The sequence below is a fragment of the Raphanus sativus genome, chromosome 4 (genome assembly GCF_000801105.2).
Source record: "Raphanus sativus cultivar WK10039 chromosome 4, ASM80110v3, whole genome shotgun sequence".
NCBI classification, from domain to species: domain Eukaryota; kingdom Viridiplantae; phylum Streptophyta; class Magnoliopsida; order Brassicales; family Brassicaceae; genus Raphanus; species Raphanus sativus.
Window position 1 is genome coordinate 5,222,160 of NC_079514.1, and position 18,396 is coordinate 5,240,555.

An 18,396-nucleotide genomic window follows, 5' to 3' on the forward strand; every position below is an offset into this window, starting at 1 on the left:
CCATTATCATCTACTCTGCACGAAAGAAATGCTACATGCTCATGGCCTACACTGAGGTCTTTGTCTGTGTCTGACTTGAAATTTAGCTTTAGTTTGCTAGAAATTTCCTCTGTTTTCATACTTATGGTTATGGTATGGGTATGATGACTACACACTACACAGGGTGTTGATTTGAAGTCTTTTTTATCAAGTAATATTCCTCGTGTTGCTGGTTCGACCTTACAGCTTCAAGATCGTCCTCATCGTAAGCTGATGACACATATATGAGCTGCCAACACGTCTTCTAATTAGCAACTAACGTTTTAACTTTTTTATCGCAGATGAAATAGGTATCCTTGCCCTAGTTAAAACCGTTTTGACGAGTTGCATTTCGAGTCTTTGTTACAGCTTCAAGTGTTGTTTGTGTCTTGCGAAAGACAATCAGGAGGATTCGTCGACATGATCCTTCCGTTACAAGCAAATCAACTGCTGTATATTCTTTCTTTGTTTTTTATCTTGTTGCGAATGTAGTCATACTAGTTTTACTCGTTGATGTATGTTTTCTATATTTTAGGTCAACTAGAACACACACAAATCAATCCTATTGTGCATTTGAACTGCGTTATCAAATATCATCTGGTCAAAAACTTTATAAGGAAAGATTCGATGGGTTGAGAAACTATTATTTTATGACCAAAACACCAAAGACTTCATTGGTTAACGCAATTTTCTTATTAACTAGGTGATTTTCCCATGCTCATGCACGGGTATAAATATTTATACAGTAAATATATATTAAAATAATTTATTGCTATTTACTTTTAATTTTAAATTAGTTTATAATTTGTATGCATAATATATTATAATATTATATTACTTTAATTAGAACTATGATTTTAGATATCTTATATCTAGTCGACTTTATTGTTTCTACAGTCGATTTAGTTATCATTTGGGTATATTGGATTGTATACATTTCTTTGAATTCAACTATAATATTTTTTATTCTAAATATAGTACGATTTTGATTAATTTTTTATTTGCATTTAGGCTGATTGTTGTTTTAGATATGTAAATATATTTTAGTAATTTATGTATAACTTAAGATATATTGTGCTTAGAATTAAATAAAAATAAACCAAATTGTTTGATTCCAAATTACGTAAATTAGTGTAACGATAATATTCTGAAGTCGCATGCATATATATAAATTTTACAAAAGAACTAAATTGTAACAGTTGGTTAATATTTTGTTTTCATTTGTTAATGTGTTTTGAGTCATCCTATAATTTATATTTATAAAACAAATTATAATTATTATAAAATTATATTTTCTTATTGTAATTAAATCTATGATTTTAGATATAAGTTGGATTAGTGAAGTCACTCATGTTATCAATATATTGAGTTAGATATATTCTTTCAAATTCAAACTGAAGTATAATTATTTTATTATAATTAATTCAAGTCAAATTAATTTTATTTATCGTTAAGTGTGTATGTATTTTCATAATATATATCAAATTAATTGTTGTTTTTAAAGATATTAGAAAATAAAACGATAATATATAAGAAGTTACATATATAAGTAACTGATACAAGACATATCAATATCTACAAATAATTAAAATATTTTTATAAATTGTAAATAATTTATGCCTTTTGAGTATGGTTATATTAGATTCAACAAACATAAAAACATAAAATTTCAAAACCAAATTTAATATTTAAAATATACACAATTTTAATAATGATAAAATATAATATATTTACCTCTTTAAAGTATATAGTGCGATGTTGTTTTAAAATATTTTATAATTATTTGATCAAAAGATGTTTCTTGTTAAAATTTATTTTTAATTTTTTTGATATCTCTCTAAAATAAGCAGTAAAACATCTATTAGTTTATGTTACTTAATTATTTTATGTAATCATCTAAAACAATATATAGATATATAAAAATATTTCTATTACTTTGAAAATATATTGATATATTGTTGTACTGTTTAAAATTATGTTTTATAAGAAATAATATTTATTTTTCTAATATAAAGATAGTCTGTGAAAATATAAATATAAAGAAAGTATATTTTATGTTATTTTTAAATGGAATTTTACTATTTTGTGAAATTTCCTTTTTAATGAAATAATATTATTTATACATATATTTTCGTTTTTAAATTCGATTTTTAAACTCTATAAATGTTTTTATTATATATTATTTGGAAAATTTAAAAAAGGAAACTAAATAAAAATCAATAATAGTATTTAAATATAATTTTTTTTCATTAAGGGTATCAATGTAATCAACCATCGTGAGAATTAACGTAAACGCGACACATAGGAAACTGACTTCTCAAATAATATTATAGAGATATCCTCCTTATAACGAGGACGACTTTTGTTTGTTGTTTTTGTCATTATCGGCACATCAACTTGATGGAACCTCATTTGTTTAGTGAGAAACTTCTGCGTTGTAAAATATTATTGTCGGTAATAACCTAAGTTGCGTGGAATGCAAAAACAGATACGGAGAAACAAAACATGGGAAACAGATACGCAGAAATAAAATGTTTCGAAACATGATTTTTAAAAATTTTAGGAAGGAAAACATTTTGAAAATGTATTATTTATAAAAATTCCAAAACGTTTTCCTTCCTAAAATTTTTAAAAATCATGTTTCGAAACATTTTGTTTCTGCGTATCTGTTTCCCATGTTTTGTTTCTCCGTATCTGTTTTCCCATTCCACGCAACTTAGGTTATTACCGACAATAATATTTTATATATATATATAAACGATTAACATGTGAGTACAATAATTTTCTTTTGTTTGGTCTATTTAAGAGTATAAATTAACAAATAATAAAATTATGTTAAGTATATGGAAATGAAACTAGTAATAGTTAAACATCGAAATCATATTAAAATTTTAAAATTTTAAAATAGTAAATATATATTAAATACTTAAATATTAAGTAGCTTAATTCAAAATAAAGATATAAGTTACAAAATTTGTTTTAAAAAGTTTCCTTCACGTATTCAAAATGGAATCACAAGTTTTCAAAGTCGAAACACAAGTTTTCATTGAATTTTCAAAATAAAATTTTCAAAAACGAGATTCTAATGAATTTCTACAAGTTTTCAAAAAAATTCATTTCAGAAACGTTTTTGAAATGTTTTTGAAACGTGAAACGGACTTTCATAAGATTCCATGCAATCACGATAGAACTCTTCTAAAGTTTTTACAAATTGAAAAATATTTTTTTATTAATAAAATCACTCTAAAATCATCAAATAGCCATTAATATAATGACAAATGACAAAAAAGAAATTTTAAGAGTTAGAAAAAATTCTCTCCACCCAATTGATTCTCTTTCTCTCTTTTACTTTATCTACATTTTATATTTTCTTAATCTCTAGATACTCTATTAAAAATCACCATTAGAGATGTTCTTAGTTGTGGTTAAGGGTGGATATTTTATCCGATACACGAATCTGTATCGAACTAGAACCGAAATCCTAATCAAAATAGTAAAATACCCGAATGGATATTGATTTAGGAGAAATTGGATATCTGAGTCCGAATGGATAATATCTGAACCCGAATAGGTATCCAAAGTTAACCGAACATATGTATACTTATCCTTATATTTATAGTTTACATCTCTAATTTTATTTAAAAATTATTTATATTGATATAAAACATACTTTAAGATCATATAGTATACATATAATTACTGAAAAAATGATTTGATACTCACTTAAAATACATGTCAAGCTTGTTGTTTCATGTATTAACAAAAGGTACATCCAAATTCTAAATACTATAGCCAAAATAATGTATATTTATTTTTGAAATGTTACCTCCAAATCTATTAATCATTCAATCTATTAAGAAAGAAAAATCAATTAATCAAAAGCTAAATTTTTCAAATACAAGAAATTTAAAAAATGAAAAAATTAACTTTTGCTCTTTGAAAATCTAAATATCCTAACCCGACCCAAAATAACTGAATCTGAACTAAAAATACCTGAACTCGATTAAAAGCTAAATTTTTTTGTTTTAGGTGAAAAGTTAATGATATTTTTGGTTAGATAAAATTGAAAACATTAATTCTCTAAAACATGTGTTTTTCAAATTGAATTGAGGAAATTATAAGCTATGTCGGTTGCGTATTTTGGTTTTACATCGTGGAACAATCAAATTGATATGATTAGTAAGTAAATTGTAACTTGATAATTCTATACAAAGTAGAAAATTTCCTAGTGTATTTGTTTGTACAATATTTTCACATATTTACTTTTTAAATATATGACATTTTAGAAAATTCTTTTCACTTCAAATTAGAGGACATTTCCAATTTTCAATGCAATTTTTTTCTTTTTATATAACATTTTATATTCTCCAGTTACGTTTTTCTTGATTTGATTATAATTAGGTGAATAGTTAATGATGTTTTTGGTTAGATAAAATAAAAATTTATTCTTTCCTTGATTTGTATGAACAAATCTAAATTTAAAAGTACGAAAAATGGAAATAGTGTCATTTAGTTGATTATATATATTAGTGCATCTATATTTGTAAATACATTTGTTTCATAGACAAAAATATGCTATATTTTTCTCTATTATATATATTACAATTCATTTAATATATCAAATTAAATTTCAATTTTGATTTAACGTTTGAATATCATTTTAGAGAAGGGTATTAAATATATATTATTAAATATATTTAAATTTAGTTATATGATTATAAATGAATTCTATTATATATTTTACAAAGGTATTAATTTAATAAAATTGTTAATATATTCCTTGATTTGTGTGAACAAATCTAAATTTAAAAGTACGAAAAATGGAAAATAGTGTCATTTAGTTGATTATATATATTAGTACATCTATATTTGTAAATACATTTGTTTCATAGACAAAAATATGCTATATTTTCTCTAGTATATAGATTACAATTCATTTAATATGTCAAATTAAATTTCAATTTAGATTTAACGTTTGAATATCATTTTAGAGAAGGGTATTAAATATATATTATTAAATATATTTTAAATTTAGTTATATGATTATAAATGAATTCTATTATATGTTTTAGAAAGGTATTAATTTAAATAAAATTGTTAATATATTCCTTGATTTGTGTGAACAAATCTAAATTTAAAAGTAGGAAAATGGAAAATAGTGTCATTTAGTTGATTATATATATTAGTACATCTATATTTGTAAATACATTTGTTTCATAGACAAAATATGCTATATTTTTCTCTATTATATAGATTACAATTCATTTAATATGTCAAATTAAATTTCAATTTAGATTTAACGTTTGAATATCATTTTAGAGAAGGGTATTAAATATATATTATTAAATATATTTAAATTTAGTTATATGATTATAAATGAATTCTATTATATGTTTTAGAAAGGTATTAATTTAATAAAATTGTTAATATATTCCTTGATTAGTGTGAACAAATCTAAATTTAAAAGTACGAAAAATGGAAAATAGTTTTTAATATTTTCACATATATTAAAAATATATTAGATTACGATGCATCACTTTTTACAATTTTTAATAAATTTTAACCAATATTAATCAACTAATGTTTTTGAAATCTATAATTTTTTGTAGAAAATTTAAAAACATATATTTGTGAAACAATTTTCTTCCTTTCTATAACATAGAATAGAAGGAGTACTGTCCGCGCTTGTCACCTTCTTTTAGGCTCCAGTGAAGGACATGGCATTCTGGTTCAAATATAGGCCGGCCTAAAATTCTAATATATTTCTAATGTAAAATTCTATTTTTTCAAAATGAAAAAAAAACAATGGAGTAAAAAAAATTCTAATCCAATTTCATATCTTACTCCATAAAGGAGTAATAAACAAAAAAATAGATTATTCAGAGTATTTCTAATGTAAAATTCTATTTTTTTTCCAAAATGAAGAAAAACAATGGAGTAAAAAATTGTTTCAATCCAATTTCATATCTTATTCTATAATAGAGTAATAAACAAATAAAAAACAGATGATTCCATTTATGAAGTAAACTCTATTATGGAATGAGTTGTGGAGTTGGGTTAGAACGTGTGTTATTTTATATTCCATTTCACTCTATTTTAGAAGAATAATGGAATAAGATTAGAGATGCTCTTGGCTGTACATTGCCCACATTTTGGTTCAAGGATCCAATATGACTACTTAGGTCTACGTTGCCCGCATTTCGAAAGGAAAGTAGATAATATCACTCGCAAACTACAAATGTAATAGCAGAAGAAAAATATTTTGAGTTTTAAATGAAAAATTAAGACTCCTATCAAAACACTTTATTAAAAAAAAATTATAATCACTGATATTATAATTATATTGTTTTTAAAAGCTAACTAGATTTGGATCCGCACAACCGTTCGGGTATTTGTTTTATATAATTAATATATATTTTAAGGTTATTTATAAATGTGTATATCTTTTAAATACAATAATTTTATATTTTTCATACTGTAAATTAATTAATTATTTCAATCATCACATATATATTTTGCTTTTAGAATATATTTGTCCTACTGAATTTACGTTTGATAATAAAACCAATTTTTTAATTTGTTTTTTAAAATATTTTTACCAATATTTTTTATGCTTATGCATTTTGGATAATATATTATTACTTTAAAAAAATTCTAAGATATGTTAATGTTTAGATATGTATTATATAATTTTCCTAACATGATTATGATTATAAATTAGAATAAAAATATAATATAATTTTAGTTTTTCATTTTATAAACAATAAATTAATATATTAATGTATAATATTATTTCAAATTTCGAAATTAATGAAAATATTTAGATATAATACAAAATTAATTAGTTACATAAATATTAATAGGAAAGAAGTTAGCATTACCTAGATTCTAGGAATAATTTAAAATTTAATGGCAAATTATGTAATATACACATGAAGAAAATTTATGGTTAGGATATTATTAAGCAATAATAAAAATATATTTAATAAACATTTAAATGCATGGTCCAACTTAAAAAAAATCACACATGAAATGAGTTGTGACTTCTATTTTAATATATAAGATAAGATGTCGTTTTAGATTAGAATATTTATTTCTAATTTTTAGTGTTAGTATAATAATATATATAATTATTTTATTAATTTCCTTAAATCTTACTCCATCTCCTTTGTTATTAAGTGTCATTATACAAAAAGTGTCACTTACAATTCCAATGCAAACTATAATTATTTCAGTTGAAAATTATTGTAAACTATATTAATTTTATAAATAATTGTATTTATTTCAAATATTATTAGTTACTTTTTTAATCTGCATGAAAAATATCAAAATGATATTTATTTAGAAAAGGAGGGAGTAAGAAAAACCTAATAACTTTTCGTAGGTATTTGGTGAAACAAGTCCATGTGTTGAAAACAGTTTAATAATATGCGATCGCTAAAGTCGATACTAGCAGTCTTGTCTTTTCGCTAATCACTTTCAGTAACCCAACGCCAAATAAAAAGATATTATTCTCGCTAATCAGCAATAAACCCAACTGGTGTTTGAGATGCAGACGCCTCAAGTGTTCATCAATTTTCGGGGAGAAGACGAACGGCGGAAATTACTGCCACATCTCGTATATCACTTGAAAGCTAGCACTAGCGATGTGAATGTGGTCACGGACGACGAAATTACTGGACAGCCGCTCAAGAGACTCTTCAACCTTATAAGAAATTCTTGGATGGTGATCGTAATCTTCTCAGTGAGCTACTTGGAGTCAGACTGGTGTTTGAACGAGCTGGTTGAGATCAAAAGATGTTTACAGACGGAGAAGATTAAGTTCGTCATACCTCTCTTCTACAAAGTAACGAGTACCGAGGTTAAGGAACAGAAGGGAGAGTTCGGAGCAAAATTTACAACGTTACAGAATTCGTTTCCTGGTATGGTCAATAAATGGACGAAAGCTTTGGTATTTGTCGCTGGATATGGTGGGTTGACTTATGAAGAACCAAGGTACTATTTGAAGTGAGCATAATTAAAAGTAAATTATATCTTTCATAATCAATTTTTTTTTCGTTTCTTTCTGCAGTCCAGTTTCTGAGTTGGATTTCATCAAGACAGTCGTCGGAAAGGTTGATCGAATTTTTGCAGAAAGCGAACCAAACGAGGTGTGTTCGTAGTTCTGACATATCTTTACATTAATGAGCTATGTTTTTTTGGTACTGAAATAGACAGAATTGTTTTGCAGATTTTATTTTAGTAATTTTTTTTTTCTTTTTCTTGAGAAAGGGCGTTTGTTTTGCAGATATTTGATAAGTCACAACTTCACTTGTCAAAGACACTGGAAGCTCTGAATCTGGAAAGATCTTATTTTCAAGGATTCATGCACGGCTCGGCATGGAAAGATCTTATCTCGTTCGTGCAGAGTAACAACCGTTTCGAGATACCTCTTCCTGAGAGCTCTATTAATCAGTTTCCTATGAATCGTCAGAGATTCGATTTACAAGCACAAAGAAATGAATCATTAGAGGATGCTACAAACATTCTTGCCCTTCACATGATGCGTAAGCAGCCACAACCTACATTGATCTTCAGTAACTGGGACAAACTAGACCACCAGACGAAGAACTATATCATCTACTCTGCAGATATGAAAAGCAAGATGATCAAGAGCTGCAATGGGGTTTCTGACTATCTCTCAGTTGTTTTCTCCTCTTTTTAATTGACATTTATGCTTATGGGTATATGATTCCACAGGATGTTGATTCGAAGCCTCTCTTTCGTTCAAATTTTTCTCCCTCCGTTGAAGAACTAATACGGAACAAGACGTTAGAGCCTCAGGTTTGGCCACACCGTGATCATAGACGCGCCAACTCATTTCATGACAACAGAGAACCATTTTACCCATTGCCTTGTAAGTTGACGTCATGACGCACATAGCTTGCACATATGTACAAATAAGTGACTAACGACTTGACTTTTTAAATCGACAGCTGAAAGGGACTGGCCGGTGGAACCCCTGGTCGAACCCCCGGTCAAACCCCAAGTCCAACTCGAACCCCCGGTCAAACCCCAAGTCCAACTCCCGGTTAAGCCCCCAGTCGAAACCCTGCAGGTCGAAATTCAAGGGAGAAATGACAACACTGGTCAGAGAAAAGTTGTGCCAAAGAGGCGAGACGACAACCCGGGGTGTTTTACATCTCTATGTTACTGTCTCAAGAGCTGTGTGTGTTTGACCTAAGGAGCAAAAATATGATCTGGTGGATTGGCCGACATAAAACTTCCTTTGCAAGCAATACCGGTTTTATCTTTTACTTGTGGCATGCGCAAAAGCCATTGTATCACGTTCTGACATTGCGGTCATACTTCTTTATATAGGTTTTCTTTTACTTTACTGTTTAACACAATATTTTCGACCCCTTAAACGATCAACGCTATTTGGAGTTTTAACAAAATATGAACACCGATTTAAGTTTCAAATCATTATGTTAACCAATGCAATCGAATTCCTCAGAAGATGAAACCATAAGTACCTAGTGTGCGTTTGGACCGTGTTATCATAATTTGGTCAAAAAAGTACAGTATAAAGTTAAATGAAAGACTTGCTGGTTGAGAAACTATTGTTATTGACCAAAACACCAAATGCTATATAACAAAAAAAAACCCCACCAAATACTTCATTGGTTGACATTCAAGAAACATATACAGCTCATTCTTCTTATAAACAATTTTAAGTATTAACGACGACTCTTTTTTTGTCATTACTCGGAAATCAAGAGTATAGACTATAGAACCTATATTTAGTGTAACAGCTGTAAATGCAAGATGGAGAGCTGAAATATTAGCTGGATCCCTTATTAAAAATATATATAAACCTGTAAACTGAGCACTGTTTAACATATATTTCTTAGACATTTCTTATGTTTTTCTGTCAATATAGTTTATGTTCGTTTCTCTGGTCTCCCATGTTTGATGTAGATCGTTTAGTTATGGACTATAACAGGTAGGATCGCATAAGTACATGTTACAGGATGACATAATATTGGCTGAGTTGTCTATTCAGAAACTTTTTATAATTGGTTAAAATGGATTTCGTTTGGTTTGGCTTGGTTTTGGCTAAGAAAACAATTAATTTCAATCTTCTATAAGGTCAAAGCTTCCCACGTTAAGACACTGACAGGGTATTTCGGGAAGAAGCTCCTAGCTTCAGCCAGGCATCCCCATTTTATCAACAAATTGAAAGAAGCTCTGGAAGTCGTCGCTGGACATATATATTGGAGTGATTTGAGAAAAGAAGAGGTGTATGTGTCTGTGATCGATTTAGGAAGTATCAAAACTTACATCAAAAGTAAATCTGATCTCTATCTGAACTTCTGTTGTTTTGCAGTTCACTTTAGGAGTTTTATTTCGTCAAGAAAGATGCCGAAAGTGTTGAAAATGTTTTAACTAATAGTCCAGAAACGACTAACTTTAATGTGCCTTCTTAGTTCTGACTTCTGAGTCACTAAAGGCTTAACCGGTTAAAATGTAAAGTTGTGATTGTGGTTACCGAAGTTTGTAGATCTGAGTGACTGTGGTTTGTAGAGCTATTAAACGATTCGTATTACAAATACAACCGTTAGAAATTATTACATTTACGGAATATACGTGATTGGTTGATTATAAGACAGTGCAAAGGTTTTATGATAAAATATATAATTATTAAAATAATATAATTAATAATGATATTAAATTTATTTTTATTTTATTAGTTTAGATGAAAGTATAATTGCAATAAAATTTGTTTTGAAAATTTATATCAATTTTTTTCAAATAATATTTTATTTCATTTATATATATATATATATATATATATATATATTAATGTTTCAAAATTATATTGAATAGTTTTTGGTTTATTTTTTTATAAAATAAAAATTATACTGTTAGTGAATATAAAGTAAAATATAAAATATTTATTATTTATTATATTTACTTTTAAATTAAAAATATAACACATATTCATTTCCAACCGTCCACAACCCAAAGCTAGCGGGAACCATTTCTTTATTTTATGAGGTTAAAACGGTTTGAAACGATTGTTGCATATCCTACTAAATGACTTTTCTATTATTTATTTTATTTTTTCTTTTTTTCCTGTGAGGACGGGGTTAGTTGGATATTGAGAAGGTTTAACATCGTTGGGATGACCATGATTTATCTTGATTTATACCAGTTTTTTATTTGAAATATTTTTTGTTACCGAATTTAAATACCAACCATAAAAGCTACATTTATGCAGATGATAGCGAGGAAAAATAAAACCATTATTTTATTTTTATTTTTTGAGAGAAAAAAAGATAAACATATAAATAAACAAGTACGTAAGACCATTTCCAATGTATTTCTCTATTTCTATCTCTAAAATAGAGGATCTCTAAAATAGAGATGAGTTTCTCTCCGATATATTCTTCTATTTTTACCTCTAAAAAGAATATTCTCAAAAGATTTTATTTTTATTTTACAACAAGTATTTTTTATTTTTAAAAGTTGCAAATCAACCCTATTCAATTTTACTTTTATAAAATTTTCATATATTTTTAACTTTGTTTAAACAAAAGTTTCACTAAAAAGATTGTTAGGTAAATCAAAAGTATCATTTTATGTGTATAAAAATTGTATTTTCTTATAAAAATAATTGTTTTTGATATAATTATAAAAGTTTAAAAATTAAAGGACTGTTTTGAAATTAAAAAAATATGTCTCTATAATAGAGGAATGCTATTTTCACCTCTATTTATAAAGGTGAAAATAGCATTCCTCTATTATAGAAGTGAATATAGCAATGAGTTGGAACATTTTTTACTCTATTATAGCAATGGGTTGGAGATGCTCTAAGTAAAAATATACAGTGAGTGAATCAACTGGCCTTTGTCTAATGGCACATGAGGGATAACAAATTTTAATTAATTTATTTTCGTATTCTGACAAAGCTATACAAGAAATTGATATGAGTTGTAGTAGATTTTACTCTATTATAAAGTATAGAGACGCATATAACATAGGGTTGGAAATGTTCTTAAGGGAATGTCTTTTTCCTTTGCTTTGGTTGACTTTTGTTACTTGGTTGACTTTTTGCTCTAATCATTCATAAACGTAAGAGTATTCTCTCTAACACATAGATCCAACTTGGTGTGTGAGATGGGGAACAGCAAGAACAGGCCTCAAGTATTCATCAACTTCCGAGGCAAAGACGAGCGGCAGAAATTACTGCCACATCTCAAACATCATTTGAAAGACAGAAATACGAATGTGTTCACGGACGACGACGCTGTTGGAGAACCGTTAAAGAATCTCTTCAAACATATCAGAAGGTCCAGGATCGTGATCGTTATCTTCTCAATTAACTACTTGGAGTCAGAGTGGTGCTTAGACGAGCTGGTTGAGATCAGAAAATGCTTAGAGACTGAGAAAATTGACTTCGCCATACCAATCTTCTATAAAGTAGACTTCCCACGTCAAGCAACAGAGCGGAAACTTTGGAAAAAAGTTCGTAGCCTTACAGAAAAAGCACCGCAGTTCCAGGATCAGGAGATGGAAGAAAGCGTTGCGATACGTAGCTAAATCAATTGGACTGACTTATAAGAAAAGAAGGTCATGGTGAAAAGATTAGGTTTTATATGATTTATAAGGTTATTAATTTTAACTTTTATTTTCTTGCAGTTCAATTCAGAATTGGATTTCATCAAGAAGATCGTTGAAATTGTTGATTTAACATTAACCAAAATTTCATCAAAGGATAATAATAGCCTGGAGACGTCTAAGGCGTGTTTCTTAGTTCTGACTTCTGATATACATTTACATTTAGTAGTTTTTTTTTTTTTTTTTGATGAAACATCATTTAGTAGTTTTTCATTTGTCTAAAATCAGACATGGTGGCTAAATTTTTAGGGAGAACCATCAAATCTAGTTGATGTAAATAAGATGCTCAACTTGTCAAGAACATTGGACACTCGGGATCTGGAAATATCTTATCGTCAAGGCTTCATGGTTGGCTCTGCCTGGAAAGATGGTATTATATCGTCGATGCAGAGCAGGATCTACAATTGGGTCTTTATTTCTGACTTTGGCTTTGTGTCTCTTGAGTCTGTTTTGTATTCTAGAAAATTTCTCACTTTGATGTCTATGCTTACGACTTACGAGTATGACTCCACAGGGTGTTGAACCGAGGCCTTTATTCTCCCGTAGGTTTGCTGCTTTCGTCCCAGCACCAACATGCTACAGCAGGCCGTTGGAGCTTAACGTTCTTCCAGATTATAGACCAACATTCTCATATTACAACATTATATATCAACATCCCCCTTGGCCTCGTAAGTTCATACCTTTTACATATACCTTGATGTATCTTCTGATTAGTGACTAAAGATTTCGAATTTAAAAATCGACAGATGCAACCCGATACAGTAACGAACAACGTTTTCAACCTATCATGGACCATGCAGTTGGTTCGAGTGCTACTTTTGCGACGTCAGAAGGCATAACGAGTTCAATTTCGTCGGATTTTGGTATAGATCCAACAAGCATGAACGATGATATCGTTTTGACATTAGCTTTTGCTGCGGAGGCAGAAGACAGAACGAGTTTTACTTCCTTGGATTTCGACGAATGCTCTACCACAACAAGCATGCACGATGAGATAGTCTCGGGATCTAATAATACGGTGACAGAAAACATGACGAGGTTTAGCTCATCGGATTTGGACCAATACCCTACCATGGATCCAACAATCATGCACAATGATATAGTTTCGGCATCTCAAGCTGGGAAGCGAGAAAACAAAAAGAGCTGTATCTCAATCTTGTGTAGCTGGTTCAAACGTTGTTTCTCTCTTACACGGGGTGCAAAAGCAGCTGACGAGGTCTAGTAGACTTGAAGCTACTCGTACAGTTGTACTTGTCTTCTAAGCAAAAGTTTCTGTTTTTTCTAGGAAAAGTTGATGATTACTGATAGCCTCTACTGGTGACTGTTTCTACAAGTATAACACCTTATTGAGAGTATATTTATATCTTGTTTAATGTCATAGAAATATTGAGTAATCAGATAGAGAATCTGTGCTATATGTTCTTACTTCTTACCATCGCAGTTTTGGAAGTTAAAAAAAAATAACAAATGGATCCATGATTTGAATTATGGACCGCGTTGATGTCATCTATAAGAAACAAATCGTTTAGCCAAAATGAATAAGACAAAGAAAGATTGGTTGACAAAAATATATAGGAAAAAGTCAGACTCAGTGGGTACAATTCTATTTGTTAATACCAGGAGATTGAGGAGACTAAAGACTCCATAATAAACAGCTATTTAGACAACTTTCTGTATAACGACAAGTTTCTTTTTGTTTAATGTAGCAGTTTAAGATGCAAGTTGGAAGGAGATCAATGCAAAAAGAGAGAATGAGACTCTTCAAAACAATAATATATTTTTACAAGCTCTAAACCTTGAAAACTTCAGAGAGATGCCCAGTGGTCTTGCATCTATGAGCCTGAAAGGGCACACTAATCTTAGTGTTCCTCAACTTAAATTATCTAGAAAATCTGGTTCGGTTTCAGCTTTCTGACACATTCGAATCCCTTCAAAAGGTCTTTCCTTAACCTGAAACTGGCTATCTTATTCTCAAGCAACTTTTGTAGCTTCTCATGACGTTCTTTAGGTATTGTTATACCGTGCAGGTTTTTTCTTTTCATTCTTCGGATGTGAGCAGATTTGAAGAGACTTCTTTGGTCTTGGCATTAGAATCCAATCAATCTCCACAATGATCTGACTATAGCTAGTCGTATTGTCTCATCTCAGGATCACCACAAATTCCTACTAGTTCAATATGCCTACCACATTAAAAAATCACTGTTTATTTTTTGGATATTATAATTGAGGATACTTGGTCTCACGTTAAGACTCTGTTTTATTTTTTCTTCTAGTGATCAAGAAGATGGACGAATGTTTAAGAACGTTTGTATACTATTTTGGTATTTTCCTTGAAGTTCCGTATGTTATTAAATCAAGTACATCCCATTTTGATCGTTTACTTATAACCCAAGAACTGTATTTCTGTAAAATGAAGCAAAAGTTTTCATCTTCACATGTGCCTTCTTCTGGTGTAACAACGTTGTAGCTTAACTTCTTCGATAGGAATCGGAATTTCCGGGAAGTTACACGGCACAACTGTCCCAGGCTGCTTCTCCGGCAAAAGCTGACACGGCTCCGGAGTCACACCACTTGTGTAACCAGAAACATCAGTACAATTCCAAAGCACTTTCTTAGGTTTCTTAGAAAGCGTGATCGTCACGTTAGATATGCATATCCCAGTAAACTGATCTCCCGTTATTCCAGCCAACTGAGCCGGCATCGTCACGTTCTCCGCGACCATGTCTTGATAATTAATGTTCTGAATAACCGGTAACGCTTTCGGATCATAATGCTCGTCCGGATGCGAACCGTAACTTCCCGTCATCCAAAAGACATACTTCATTGTCTTCATCGTCATGCCTCGTACATACACATCCTTCACGTACCCCCCACGTCCAACAGCTGTTTTAATCCTGCGTGTTTTGATTCCGGTTTAATCAAACCGGAACCAAACTAAACCGGATGACTTTGATTACGTACCTGATTCCTGATTCAGAGTTAATGGCGACGATATCTTCAGCTCGAACATCCTCAATACCACCTGACATCTCGCTACCTAGAGCGATCACGGCACTGTCAGGTGAAATGCATGTGAGCCGTCGGATCAAGAGCTGTTTGGTTGGCATGCCGTAGTTGATTCCGTACTGATCCCATCCACTCTTCACGGCGATACAATCGTCTCCGGAGACAATGTAGCAATCTTCTATCCTCGTGTTCGTGCAAGAATCTAAAAATAAACCGGAATGAGTTTCAGCCGGATTTTACTAAACCGGTTATCGGTATGATTTTGTACCTGGGTTGATCCCGTCGGTGTTTGGTACCGTGACCGGTGCTAATATTGTCAAACCTTGGATAACAATGTTGCTGCACATGTTGAAACAAGATAAGCAAAACCGGTTTATAATTTGATAGCCGAGTTTTTAACCGGGTGAGTTTTTTACCTGCTGTAAACCGGGTGGATATGCCAAGAAGGAGAATTCAAGAAGGTGAGATTGGAGATTTGGATACCATTAGAATGCATAATCTCAATCAAATAAGGTCTTGTGTATTTTAGTTCTCCCCTCTTGAATTTTCCCCACCATGGCTCTCCTTGTCCATCAATAGTCCCATTCTCACCTTTCAAGAAAAAAAACAATTGGAATTTAGAAAGTCTTTGGATATTTCGGTTATTTTGGTACAAATTGAACTACTAACCGGTGATAACCACGTCGGTTAAATTAGAACCAAAAAGTAGACTGATGAATCTTCCACCATCCGTGTCTCTCCCTCGTCCGTACGAAGGCAATGGCTCTATCACTTCATAGTCACTTTCTTCCTACAATTAACGTTAGGAGAAACAAGTTTCATTACATTATTAGCTTAGAAACTAGTCAAACTTTATTATTAAACAATAGACAGGAACTATTAACTATTCTTCTTCATTGGTTTCCTTAGTTTTTGTGTATTCTTACATTCATTTTCAAAAAGTAAGACGATATATCAAGAAAACTGATATGTAGTAACATATCTAAGATCTTAATATTACATTTATAAATTTATAGTTCTACAACTAGCTTCAGAATGTTTTATTTACATGGATGCTAGGAACCAAGAAATGAGAGAGCTATTTTGGACCAAGGCCCAAAAGTAATTTGTGGCTAAGATTTGGAATAGAAATGAACGGGTGAGATCTTCCTAACAGGAATGGGTCGCATAACGATCCCCACTAACTTTACGTCTTTGCCTATTTTGTTGCCTTTGCGTAACTCCCTTATTACTCCACCCTCTACTTTTAGAGTAAACGCATTTTAAACCTAGTCAATAGGCTGCTTTTAGTAGAAAGTTGGAAAACCAAAAGGCAACTAATAGTCATTAATTTAATTTTTATAGGTCAACTAAAGAACCAGAGTCCTTTACTTCTTTTTTCTTTTTGTAAAATACAATTGTTGTTAATTACAATATCAATTTGTGCTAGTTTTAATATATTCACCAAATAAACAAAAACATAAATTGAATGGCCCAACCATATATCATCAGAAGCTGGCCAACAATCTCACGTGTATGTATGAATGAATGCAACAACAACAAATTTACAACAGGAAGAAATATATTCATCAAAGACTTCTGTGGAGTTTTGTGTCACGGGGAATATTCCTAATTAATTATATAATTCTTATAAGATGTGGAAAATAAATAAAATTAAATAGTTAATATAATGGAGAAAAAACAATAAAAAGCTTACTTGGGAGGCGAGGAGAACAGCATCACGGTGGAGGAAAAGCGTGAAATGGCTGGTGAGGTTGAAACTTCCAGTAAGCCACCGTCCGGCGGGAACAAATAACAGTGAGCCACCGTGGTCAGCGAAACGGCTAAGCTGCGACACTGCGTCGCGAAACGCAGCCGTGTTTGAGGTCACACCGTCTCCTACGGCGCCGAACTCGTCAAGAGACGCTGAGTAAGCTCTACATGATAAGGCTGAGTACTCAAACTCTTCTCCACGACGGTGACCGTGGTGGCGACGGTGGCGATGAGTATGAGAATCGGTGGCGACGAGGTTATGTTCGGCATCGGCGGCTCCAGTTAAGCTACCGTCCTGACTGAGAAGGAGGAGGAGAAGGAAACCGACGGTTGAGAGAAGGGTTCGCATGGCAGTTTTTTTATGATAGGAGAAATGAAATTGGATTATTTTTTCTCTTTTGTATGAATGGAGGAGTTATATTTATAAGAGACTGGACCTCAACATAAATAATTCGAGTTTCGTATAGTATTAAACATTTCTACAAAATTATACACTACATATGTTTTAAAGAAAGTTACTTAATCCTAGATAAATATATACAGTAGAATATTAATTAAGTAGTATAGTTTTCTCTTTTCAATTCAAATAACTTAAATATATGCCTTATAAGAAGAAGTTTTTTCGTCTTTGGAACAGAGCCGAATCACTATTACACCTATTCTTATGGATAGAGTTTCAGTTGAATGAGCAACACATATTTGGAAAATGCAACGACTAATTACTTCCCTTAACTTTGATACCAGCATTGTAGGATGAGACTTCAACAATTTGAGCAATTGTGTCGAATGTTTTTTGACTGGTTGGACCTTAAACTTTATAAAGTTTTTGTTATTATTTGCCATCTATACATATCGTCAATAGAAATGTGTTTAATACATTTTTTAAATATGTGTTTAATACATATTTAAAAAAAAAAAAATCATTTTGACCTACATGATGTAGAAATATAATTGATA

At 30.5% G+C, this 18,396-nt stretch overlaps 4 protein-coding genes across 4 annotated transcripts; 3 read left to right on the top strand and 1 right to left on the bottom strand.

Moving 5' to 3' along the window:
- The first annotated feature begins 7,423 nt into the window (after positions 1-7,423).
- Positions 7,424-9,394, top strand: LOC108852250 (uncharacterized). The gene is made up of 5 exons (XM_018625753.2): positions 7,424-8,013; positions 8,090-8,168; positions 8,306-8,683; positions 8,758-8,914; positions 8,994-9,394. The coding sequence occupies exons 1-5, from the start codon at positions 7,568-7,570 to the stop codon at positions 9,239-9,241; spliced, it is 1,308 nt and encodes a 435-aa protein (XP_018481255.1). The 5' UTR covers positions 7,424-7,567; the 3' UTR covers positions 9,242-9,394.
- Positions 9,395-12,068: 2,674 nt separating this feature from the next.
- On the top strand, positions 12,069-14,102 carry LOC108852038 (uncharacterized). The gene is made up of 3 exons (XM_018625528.2): positions 12,069-13,089; positions 13,196-13,349; positions 13,428-14,102. Exons 1-3 carry the CDS (start codon positions 12,964-12,966, stop codon positions 13,901-13,903), a joined length of 756 nt encoding a protein of 251 aa, XP_018481030.1. The 5' UTR covers positions 12,069-12,963; the 3' UTR covers positions 13,904-14,102.
- LOC130510525 (protein PHLOEM PROTEIN 2-LIKE A8-like) lies at positions 12,181-12,603 on the top strand. Its single transcript, XM_057006921.1, has one exon. It carries the CDS (start codon positions 12,181-12,183, stop codon positions 12,601-12,603), a length of 423 nt encoding a protein of 140 aa, XP_056862901.1.
- An 872-nt stretch (positions 14,103-14,974) lies between the features above and the next one.
- LOC130511989 (probable polygalacturonase) lies at positions 14,975-17,851 on the bottom strand. Its single transcript, XM_057010019.1, has 6 exons — positions 17,384-17,851; positions 16,357-16,477; positions 16,104-16,278; positions 15,956-16,026; positions 15,643-15,889; positions 14,975-15,575 (listed from the first exon to the last, which is right to left on the bottom strand). The coding sequence occupies exons 1-6, from the start codon at positions 17,786-17,788 to the stop codon at positions 15,113-15,115; spliced, it is 1,482 nt and encodes a 493-aa protein (XP_056865999.1). The 5' UTR covers positions 17,789-17,851; the 3' UTR covers positions 14,975-15,112.
- Positions 17,852-18,396: the final 545 nt, after the last annotated feature.

Excerpts from the sequence above, each read along its gene's own strand:
- LOC130510525 (XM_057006921.1), top strand. The coding sequence starts at position 12,181 with ATGGGGAACAGCAAGAACAGGCCTCAAGTATTCATCAACTTCCGAGGC.
- LOC108852038 (XM_018625528.2), top strand. The coding sequence starts at position 12,964 with ATGCTCAACTTGTCAAGAACATTGGACACTCGGGATCTGGAAATATCT. Across the intron at positions 13,090-13,195 it reads AGAGCAGGATCTACAATTGG|GGTGTTGAACCGAGGCCTTT; the intron begins GTCTTTATTTCT and ends ATGACTCCACAG. Across the intron at positions 13,350-13,427 it reads TCAACATCCCCCTTGGCCTC|ATGCAACCCGATACAGTAAC; the intron begins GTAAGTTCATAC and ends AAAAATCGACAG.
- LOC130511989 (XM_057010019.1), bottom strand. The coding sequence starts at position 17,788 with ATGCGAACCCTTCTCTCAACCGTCGGTTTCCTTCTCCTCCTCCTTCTC. Across the intron at positions 16,279-16,356 it reads AACCGACGTGGTTATCACCG|GTGAGAATGGGACTATTGAT; the intron begins GTTAGTAGTTCA and ends TTTTCTTGAAAG. Across the intron at positions 15,890-15,955 it reads CACCGACGGGATCAACCCAG|ATTCTTGCACGAACACGAGG; the intron begins GTACAAAATCAT and ends GTTTATTTTTAG.
- LOC108852250 (XM_018625753.2), top strand. The coding sequence starts at position 7,568 with ATGCAGACGCCTCAAGTGTTCATCAATTTTCGGGGAGAAGACGAACGG. Across the intron at positions 8,014-8,089 it reads TTGACTTATGAAGAACCAAG|TCCAGTTTCTGAGTTGGATT; the intron begins GTACTATTTGAA and ends TTCTTTCTGCAG. Across the intron at positions 8,684-8,757 it reads TGATCAAGAGCTGCAATGGG|GATGTTGATTCGAAGCCTCT; the intron begins GTTTCTGACTAT and ends ATGATTCCACAG.